Source organism: Tupaia chinensis, unplaced genomic scaffold, assembly GCF_000334495.1.
Source record: "Tupaia chinensis unplaced genomic scaffold, TupChi_1.0 Scaffold000280_1, whole genome shotgun sequence".
NCBI lineage: Eukaryota > Metazoa > Chordata > Mammalia > Scandentia > Tupaiidae > Tupaia > Tupaia belangeri.
The window spans coordinates 263,089-272,983 of record NW_006159763.1 but is presented as its reverse complement, the minus strand read 5'-3'; the positions used below and the strand labels follow the sequence as shown (position 1 = coordinate 272,983).

The 9,895-nt window shown below is 63.0% G+C and overlaps 1 protein-coding gene across 1 annotated transcript in view; it reads left to right on the top strand.

Moving 5' to 3' along the window:
• KCNH2 (potassium voltage-gated channel subfamily H member 2) overlaps positions 1 to 6,722 on the top strand; it is a 33,527-nt gene extending 26,805 nt beyond the window's left edge. The window contains 10 exon segments of the mRNA XM_027772530.1: positions 1 to 184; positions 496 to 695; positions 1,352 to 1,425; positions 1,427 to 1,599; positions 2,771 to 2,964; positions 3,260 to 3,356; positions 3,906 to 4,178; positions 4,271 to 4,457; positions 4,642 to 4,819; positions 6,177 to 6,722. The exon segment at positions 1 to 184 is cut by the window's left edge and continues 151 nt beyond it. Coding sequence (XP_027628331.1) covers positions 1 to 184; positions 496 to 695; positions 1,352 to 1,425; positions 1,427 to 1,599; positions 2,771 to 2,964; positions 3,260 to 3,356; positions 3,906 to 4,178; positions 4,271 to 4,457; positions 4,642 to 4,819; positions 6,177 to 6,326 — 1,710 coding nt within the window. The 3' untranslated portion in view covers positions 6,327 to 6,722.
• The last annotated feature ends 3,173 nt before the right edge of the window (positions 6,723 to 9,895 follow it).

Here is a 9,895-nt window from a genome sequence, read left to right as displayed (position 1 = left end):
AACCTGGGCGACCAGATCGGCAAGCCGTACAACAGCAGCGGCCTGGGCGGCCCCTCCATCAAGGACAAGTACGTGACGGCCCTCTACTTCACCTTCAGCAGCCTCACCAGCGTGGGCTTTGGCAACGTCTCCCCCAACACCAACTCCGAGAAGATCTTCTCCATCTGCGTCATGCTCATTGGCTGTGAGTGTGCCCTGGGGGCAGGTGTGAGGAAGAGCCCGAGGTGGAGGGAAGCCAGGCCTCTGGGGGGCCCAGGGAGCTCCACCCTCCAACTTAGAGACTCCCATGGCCACCATGGTGACGTGTGTTGGGGGCCGGGAAATTGCCAAAGGGGCTGGCGTGTGAGCTTGTGTACCTGGGCACCGGCATGTGTGTTCACACCGAGACTGAGAGGTGACCGGAGGTGTCGGTGACCTGGCACAGGTCCCGAGCAGAGGGTTCCATGGGTCGGGGTCCCGGTGGATGCTGACAGCCCCACTCACCCACGCCCCCAGCCCTCATGTACGCCAGCATCTTCGGCAACGTGTCGGCCATCATCCAGCGGCTGTACTCGGGCACGGCCCGCTACCACACACAGATGCTCCGGGTGCGCGAGTTCATCCGCTTCCACCAGATCCCCAACCCGCTGCGCCAGCGCCTGGAGGAGTACTTCCAGCACGCCTGGTCCTATACCAACGGCATCGACATGAACGCGGTGAGGCTGCCAGAACTGGAGAGCGCGGGGGTGGTGGGGACCCTCTGGTGCAGCGAGCACGTCTCAGACGCTCACAGTGAGCACTAAGGGGGACCCGAGAGGCACGCTGCCTTCTTTTGCCCTGGAGTAGAATGAGGCCCATCGAGAACAGGCACTGTATCCAAACCCTTCACACAGGCAGTTGCAGTAACCTTCCCAAATTCCCGAGCCAGGAATTGGCTCTGTTAAGAACATGGAGGTCTTAGGACCAGCAGGTGGTATAATGGTTACCTTGCTGGACTCCCATGTAGTCAACTGTGGTTTGAGTCCCAGACCCAGTGGCTTAAAACTCACGCCGGGCACATGTGTGTGTATACCCAAAATCCCAAGAGGAGAAGGAATTGCAGCATGGCCGTCCTCCTGCGGGGTGATTTCTCGCTTTCTGTCTTTCTATCTCTCTCTGTCTCTATGGTGAACTCACACACCCAGTAGCAAAAATCTCTCTAAAAGAATAATACAAATAGCATGGAGGTCTAGTGCCCAAGGGGCCCCGCCTGAGGCAGTTCCTGATGCTCCCAGGGAGCATGCATGACCTCCTGGGCCAGGAGGATGAGGGTTCCCGTGGTGAGGGCGGGGCTCGGGCGGAGCCTGTGCTGAGTCGCCCCGCCCTCCCCCAGGTGCTGAAGGGCTTCCCCGAGTGCCTGCAGGCCGACATCTGCCTGCACCTGCACCGCGCGCTGCTGCAGCACTGCCTTCCGTGGGGCCACCAAGGGCTGCCTGCGGGCCTTGGCCATGAAGTTCAAGACGACACACGCACCGCCAGGGGACACGCTGGTGCACGCTGGGGACTTGCTTACTGCCCTCTACTTCATTTCCCGGGGCTCCATCGAGATCCTGCGGGGTGACGTCGTCGTGGCCATCCTGGGTATGGGGCGGGGGAGCTGGACAGCAGAGCATACCACAGCCTAGCGAGGCCCAGTCCCTCCCAGTGTGCAGTCCTGGGGGCTGTGGACCTGGGACTGCCTCCAGGGCCTTTGGGCTCCTTAATTCACCCATGCTCAGGCCCCCAAATGGGGGCAGCAGAGGGAACCCCTGCATGGGGCTGCTAAACTCTGGGGGGCTCCCAGGGTCTCCTCTCCTCCACAGTCTCCCCCCGGCAGACACTTCTTGCTTCTTTAACATCGATCAAATTAGGTCTTCTACGAAGTGCTCACCATAGGGTCTGTGTACCTGGTTTGACCAAAGGCCCTATGGTTCTTTGTCACCTCAGGCAATAGGACCTTGCCTGGCCCCTTGCCATGTCCACAGCAAAGGGAGTCCTGCCCTTCCCCTCCCAGCCCGTCCTTTCAACCTTACCTGTACACGTAGGCAGGTGTGTGTGCACACCGGGGACCTGTCCTCTGCCCTCCTTCCGTGGCCCTGTATGCCTTAGGGCAGATGCATCGGTTCTTGGGCATGGCTCCAGTATGATATTTCAGGTCGTTATTTTTCAGTTCAGTACACACACACACACACGCACGCACGCACGCACGCACGCACTCCTCTCCCTCCTCCCCTACCCCGACTACAGCCAAAGTTTTGGTGCCCGACACAGCCTTATTACACGCGGTACCTTCTGGTCTTCCCCGTCCAGTACTCCGCTGAGCTATGCTAGTCCATGACTTTTCAGAACAAATACTCTGGCCTTGATTTACTACTGTACCCTAATCTAGTCCGAGCATTACTTCTGAGCGTGCAGCGATTGGCCAGGAAGGTGTCCAGGACGCGGGGCTGGGGAGAAGCGGAGTTGCAACCCGAGGAAGGCAGGGCTGTGGGCAGAGCTGGGGCATCCTGGCCAGTTGTGCCGGCTCCCAGGTGCTGCAGGCGCGGACACCCCAGGTTCCCGGCCCTTCTCCCTCAGGCTGCCGGCCACTGGGCAGCTGTGCTGCCTGCTGGGGGCTGAGGGAGCACGGCCGGCTGATGCGTCCCTGGCTGTGTGGGCTGGGTGCTAGCTGCAGCGTGAGGGACACCCCTGCCCGGGGTGGGAATGCTGGATGGAGGCTGCCTGCCTCGGACGCCGACTCCATAGGCTGAGCTGTCACCTCTGTGGCCTCCAGGGAAGAACGACATCTTTGGAGAGCCTTTGAACCTGTACGCGCGGCCCGGCAAGTCCAACGGGGACGTGCGGGCCCTCACCTACTGCGACCTGCACAAGATCCATCGGGATGACCTGCTGGAGGTGCTGGATATGTACCCCGAGTTCTCAGACCACTTCTGGTCCAGCTTGGAGATCACCTTCAACCTGCGCGATGTGAGTGGGCGCCCTGGGCGCTGCGCGGGCTACCCTCCTGCTCCCAGCTGTGGGGCTTCCCCTTCGTGCGAGAGCTTGCATGTGCGGCTCTGCCTCAGTTTTCCTGTCCGTCAAGTGGCATCCTAGGCTGGGTTCTGGAAATCCCGGGCAGAGGCCCCACCTCTGGCGGGGTGAGGAGGTTCCCCTGAGCACAGTGCCCAGCTCGCTATTTCCGTGGTAACTGGGGGCTGGCCCCGAGGACAGGGCAGGAGAGCGGTGGGCGTGGGCGTGGTGGTAACACTCCCTTTGGTTCCAGACCAACATGATCCCGGGCTCCCCGGGCAGTGCGGAGCTGGACGGCTTCAGTCGGCAACGCAAGCGCAAGCTCTCCTTCCGCAGGCGCACGGACAAGGGTGAGGCAGGTGGGAGGGAATGGGGAGGGTCAAGGTGAGGGGGAATGGGGGGGTCCTCGCTACGTGGCCCTGCCAGACCCCACAGACCCCACAGACACTCCTGTCCCTCCCTCCAGTGTGCCCACTCGCTCACCCAGCTGTCCAAATGCTGCCCATTTCAGGCCCGCTTGAGCTGCCACCTCCTCCAGGAAGCCCTCTCCCATCCAGGGCAGGGGTGTGTCTAGGCTCTTTGGTCCTCGCAGGGTGGGCACTTTCTTGAATGGATGAAGGGAAAGTGCACCAAAGGGGAAAGGCACGGGACAAAGAAGGGCGAGGGAGCCCCTAGGCCTGGAGGGCCCCGCCGAGCAGTGTCATTGCCAGTGCTGGGGCTGCCAGGGGATACTGGAAGGTCTTGGTCTGGTGGAGAGTTGGGGGAGACAGCAGAGGAGGCACAGGGTGGGGGCCAGGGGCACCCTGCTACAGCCCTTCCCTAGGCTTGTCCTGCCCCATGCTCCCCCTCTCCCCTCTGCTGCCCAGCCCTCTCTGAGGTCCGTTCTCTGTTTCCCACAGACACGGAGCAGCCAGGGGAGGTGTCGGCCTTGGGGCCGGGCCGGGCGGGGGCAGGGCCCAGTAGCGGGGGCCGGCCGGGGGGGCCGTGGGGGAAGAGCCCGTCCAGTGGCCCCTCCAGCCCCGAGAGCAGTGAGGATGAGGGCCCAGGCCGCAGCTCCAGCCCCCTCCGCCTGGTGCCCTTCTCCAGCCCCAGGCCCCCCGGAGAGCCGCCGGGTGGGGAGCCCCTGACCGAGGACTGTGAGAAGAGCAGCGACACTTGTAACCCCCTGTCAGGTATGGGGAGGTGACGAGGGGGAGCGGAACAGGGGGGCAGGCGATGGGGCATCCCTCACCCCTCTGGCCTCATCCCAACTCTTTGGCTCCAGGCGCCTTCTCGGGAGTGTCCAACATTTTCAGCTTCTGGGGGGACAGTCGGGGCCGCCAGTACCAGGAGCTGCCTCGCTGCCCTGCCCCCGCCCCCAGCCTCCTCAACATCCCTCTTTCCAGCCCCGGCCGGCGGTCCCGGGGTGACGTGGAGAGCCGGCTGGACGCCCTCCAGCGGCAACTCAACAGGTACTCTGCAGTCCTACTGGAGCACTGGGGCCCAGTAGCCAGGGCAAAGGAGGGTCACCCCTCAGGGCTGGGCCTGGGCAGGGAGGAGGGAGTGACACCAGTGACCAGAGATGCTGGGCCACCCGTGGGGCTGGGGGGCAACTGGTCAACCACAGGCTCCCTCTTCACCCTCCTCCCTGCCCAGGCTGGAGACTCGGCTGAGTGCAGATATGGCCACCCTCCTGCAGCTGCTACAGAGGCAGATGACCCTGGTCCCACCCGCCTACAGTGCTGTGACCACCCCGGGGCCTGGCCCCGCCTCCACCTCCCCTCTGCTGCCTGTCAGCCCCCTCCCCACCCTCACCCTGGACTCTCTTTCTCAGGTAAGTTCTGGGACAGCCTTCCCGCAGCACCCCCAGCCTGGCCCTTTCTGCCCTGATTCCACCCCAGGCCCACACCATGCCAGGCTTCCCCAACCCTCCTGTCCTCCTCCCACCCCTGTGCTCCTGGAGGCAGGTGGCCCCAGGGGCTTTGGCTCAGGGTAGGGCAGGGGGACCCCACCAGCTGGGAGCTGGGTGCAGAGAGCCAGCAGGCCCATTGCCTGTGCTGCCTCGCCAAGGCGCCTCCCAGGGCCTAGAGAACTCCCGGGAGGACTGACAGAACCATGGGGGCCCGTGGGGTGCTGCATGATATCCCTGCTGTGTCCACCCCGCTGGTCAGCTGCCCCTTCTCACTCGGGCACTGGATGCTTTTGGATCATCCTGGGGCCTCTGATGTTTCCTGGGTCAGAGGACAAGACCACAGGGCAGGGCTTCCTGGCCTGCATCTCTGCCTAGGTGGTTGTCCCTGTGCCCTGGGCTCTGTATCACTCCGCAGGGTCCCGGAAGGGGACTCCTCTGGCTAGCAGAGCGCCTGGGATCTGTTCCCTCCGCTCCCTGGCACCCGCTCCCTCCCATATGCTGCCTGCTCCTGTTTGCAGACACAGGGCCCACGTCAGCAAATGTGCCAGTCTCCCTTCACAGCCGCCCCCGCAGAGATCTCACCAGCAGACGCAGCAGCACTCGCCACCCCCTCCCGCCTGCCCTGGCACTCTCCCTGGCCTGCAGACGCCTGGCCGCCAGCCTGCCTCTTTTTCTAGGTCCCCGAGTTCTTTCTAGATCCCAGGAAGGAACTGTGTTTCCTTCTGTCCCAAAGCAGAGACGCCCTAGTCTGGGTTGGGTGTGGATTCGGGGGCCACCAGAGAGAGAAGGGACTCTGGTCCCACCTTTTCCCTGGGCTGTGCCCTGGCACTCTCCCTGGCCTGCAGACGCCTGGCCGCCAGCCTGCCTCTTTTTCTAGGTCCCCGAGTTCTTTCTAGATCCCAGGAAGGAACTGTGTTTCCTTCTGTCCCAAAGCAGAGACGCCCTAGTCTGGGTTGGGTGTGGATTCGGGGGCCACCAGAGAGAGAAGGGACTCTGGTCCCACCTTTTCCCTGGGCTGGGGCAAGCCCTCTGTGAAAACAGGCTCCCAGTGGCTCCAGGCTGGGCTTGTGCTCGCCCTCTAGGGACCCTTGTGCCTCCCACTCCAGGCCTGCCCTTGGTGGTCCCTGCCCTGTGGCTGCTTTGGCACTTCCCCTCCTCCTTTGCAGCCCTCCCTCTGTCTCCCCTCTCTCCTGCCTGTCCCTGCCATGTACTCCCCCTGCCCCTAGGTCTTTTCCCCCTCCGTGGCTCCTCGCCTGCTCAGATTCTGTGTTCTCTGCAGGTTTCCCAGTTCATGGCGTGCGAGGAACTCGCCCCAGGGGCCCCAGAGCTCCCCCAGGACGGTCCCACTAGACGCCTCTCCCTGCCGGGCCAGCTGGGGGCCCTGACCTCCCAGCCCCTGCACAGACACGGCTCCGACCCTGGCAGTTAGTGGGGCTGCCCAGCGTGGACACGTGGCTCACCCAGGGTTCAGGGCACGCCTGGACCCCTCTCCTCAGAGGACCCGTCTAGAAGGCCCTGGCCGTGGAAGGGGAGAGGCCGGAGAGGGAGCAGCTCCTCCCCCAGCCCTTGGGACCATCTCCTCCTGCAGTCCCCTGGGCCTCATGGGAGGGGCAGGCGGGCCGGGCAGTGGACAGGGGGTCTGTGGTCCCCCCACTGCCCTGGGGGCATTAGCTGGTCTAACTGCCCGGAGGCACCCGGCCCTGGGCCTTAGGCACCTCAAGGACTTTTCTGCTATTTACTGCTCTTATTGTTAAGGATAATAATTAAGGATCATATGAATAATTAATGAAGATGCTGATGACTATGAATAATAAATAATTATCCTGAGGAGACTCCAGCGGTGCTGGGAGGTGCAGCTGTCACGTGTGTTCATGCCTGGACACACACGGGCACCCAGCCTCAGCGGGACTGCCCCCGGTCTGGGGTGGGTGTGCCGTGGAGGGTGCTCTCTGAGACTGACAGGCTCCCTCCAGGGCTTCTGTCCCCTTGAGGCTCTGGATTCAGGGCCGCAGAGGGCCACCTGGGCTGTTTTGGGTTTAGGGGTCACGCTGCCAGGACACCAGCCCCGAGCCTCCTGTCAGGGCGGTGGCACTTCTCTGGGTGGCACTGCAGGTTCCACAGTGGGTCCTGCACTGACGGCTAACGCGGCCATACACTGCCCCTTCCACGTACAGACGCCCGAGTGCTGGGCCCTTCCTCACCCCCTGCTGGACCTCTCCTGCCCCTATACGACTGGGACCCCACACAGGTCAGCTCTGGGTGCACTGACCTCACAGCCTGCCCAGAGCTTCCCGGTGGCCGGCTGCAGATGGAGCGCACACAGATCACCTGGGCTCAGAGCTGCCCACAGAGGGGGACGTCTCAGGCGACCCAGCCCATGACTGACATGGACAGGTCAAAGCAGGCATCTGGGGGCAGGGAAGGGTGCATGTGTTTGTGGGTGTATGCATGTACATGCGTGCTGCTGAGCCTCTGGAGGAGCGGGAGGCACTGATGGGACCCCTGCCTGCTCAGCCGGCTGCGGCAGTAGCTCCCACTTTCACTGACCACGGTAGCCTGGCAGGTTGGGCAGAGCCAGGGCGCTGCCGAGGCCCCCAGTGCCCTCAGAGCAGTTTGTCACTCAGTGCGCACCACCTCTGACCCTCTGGTGGGGTTGCTAACTCTGCCTTAAAGACGAACGTGACAGTTCTCACTGCTCAGCCTGGGTGGGCGCGGGACTCGGCATCCTGGAAGTCCCAGCACCTGGGGCAGGTAGGAGAGGACAGAGGACATCTCCCCCTGTGCAGGGCCTGCCAGGCCTGGGGGAGGGGGGAGTATGAGACCCAGAGGTGGAGGGGGTGGCAGAGAGGTGGGTCAGGCAGGACTGTCGCTTGTGCCATGGCATACATGTATGTACGAGTGTGGGCGGTGTGTGCTCGAGGTCTGGGAGGTGACACTCTCCTCGTGAGTTGATGTGGGGTGAGTGTGGGCAGGGGTGGCTCTGGTCCTGGTCTCTGGGGAGGTGTGCCAGCCGCCTCGAGACCGTGGCCCTGGCAGGAGGCAGACGTGGACAGCACTGAGGGTGGGAAGGGAAGGCACGTGGAGCGTCGACATGCTCCTGGGCCCGGACCCACTTCCCGGAGTGCCTCATTCTTGCCATGGTCTCCCCTTGTCCTTTGATGGTCTTCATCGGGGCTCAGCCTCACTCAGCCCACTCAGTGATGGGGTGCAGCGGTGGGGGCCAGCCCAGAGCATCGGGGCCAGGCGGCAGGCCCCGGCTCAGTATCAGGGGTGATGCTGGCTCCTCCTCTGGAACACCAGCCAGAGTGTAGTCAGCGCTGTCACCAGAGGAGGAGGGCAGTGCCTGGACCAGGGGGACCTGGTGTGATGCTGGTGTTCCCAGGGAGTGAGCATGTATGTGTGTGCGTGTGTGTGTGTGTGTGTGCACATATGTCTGTGCAGGATGGGGACTGGGCCTGACCCGAGCCAGTAAACTCAGGTCCCCAGTGGAAGCACACAGCTGTCCCAGGATCATCCTCCTGGATGGAGGAGTGGCTGGTCCTTGCTAGGAGCCACCTGTCATGGTTGGAGGTGGCCGGGTGGGACAATAGGCACCATGGCTCCGTTTACCAGGTGGTCGCTGCTGCCACCTGCAGCTGGGCGCTCTGCTCACATGCGGTTAGTCCCCAGCGCTGCAGAGGTGGGTGTTATTGGTTCACTGGAGGAGGTTGGGCCTGGGGCCTGCTGGCGGCCAGACCCTGAGGGGGGGGCAACATGTCTGAATCCCCACCTGCAGCTGGGCGCTCTGCTCACATGCGGTTAGTCCTGCAGCGCTGGTTCACTGGAGGAGGTTGGGCCTGGGGCCTGCTGGCGGCCAGACCCTGAGGAGGTGGCAGCATGTCTGACTCCAGCGTCTCCTTGGTGCCCACTTTCCGCCTGTTCCCCTTGGCTTTCTGGCAGCCGCCTTGTGCTGGTCCTGCTTTAAGATTCGCTTTTTCACCTGGGTTTGCAGAGCCCCAAGAACTTTGGTGGTGGAGGGGTCAGGGCCAGCCATGCTGGTGCAATCTCTCACTTCCTGCAGGGCTGGACACCCCCTGCCAGGAGACAGTCACTTAGGGCTCAAGGTTCTCCCAAACCAAGAGAGTCTGAAGTATGAGACTGGAGCCGGAGGGCCATGGCTGGTGAGGAAAGGGATCCGTGTGGTTGCCAACCCCAAGGAAGCATGGAGCAGAGCCTGGGGCTGGAGCACCAAGGGGGCGTGGGAGCAGGACTGGAAGGCGCGGACCACGCCCCCACCACGCCCCCACCTCTGCACTCAGCCCCCGGAGTACAGTGAGGCCCAGCCTCGTGGCTCAGCCACTGCCCACGTGTCCAGGTGCAAACGCACCCCAGCCCCTGTCCTTCCCTAGATTCCCATGCCTGCTCAGCCAGGAAGCGGCAGGCCTTACATTTCATCCACAAGTAACAGTACCCATATTCGTCAAGCACACCCTGTGGCGAGCAGAGTACCAACGGCCTGAGAGCAAACCCCCTGCGGCCGCAGCTCCTACGTGGAGCTGGGACCTGACCCTGGGTAGTCTGGCTCACAGACTTACCAGCCTTACCCTTGGGCACACTACTGTCTTTGCTAGTGACGGGGACTGGAAGACTTTGGTACGTTTCTGGGACCCTCTGAGGCTGGAATGTTCAGGTAGCATCTTGGGGCCCAGCTGGACACCTGGATAGTCACAGCTGAGCTCTCCTCCCTCTGGTGTGCCACCAGCTTGGCCGGCCCTCCAGGGACATGCAACCCAGCTGTTTTTCTCAGGGACTGTTCTGCCACCTATCTGCCCAGATTGCATGAGCAGATGGACCAGAGCACGCCAGGCCTTGAAGGGACAGATGGCTTTCTCCTCCTGGCCTGCGGGACAACGCCCTCTGAGTCAGCCTGACGCAGGGAGGTCTCATCCTCCTTTCCAACTCGCTCCCTCCCGCAGTCTATCCCTCTCCTGTCACATAACCCCCTCCTTGGAGACACCT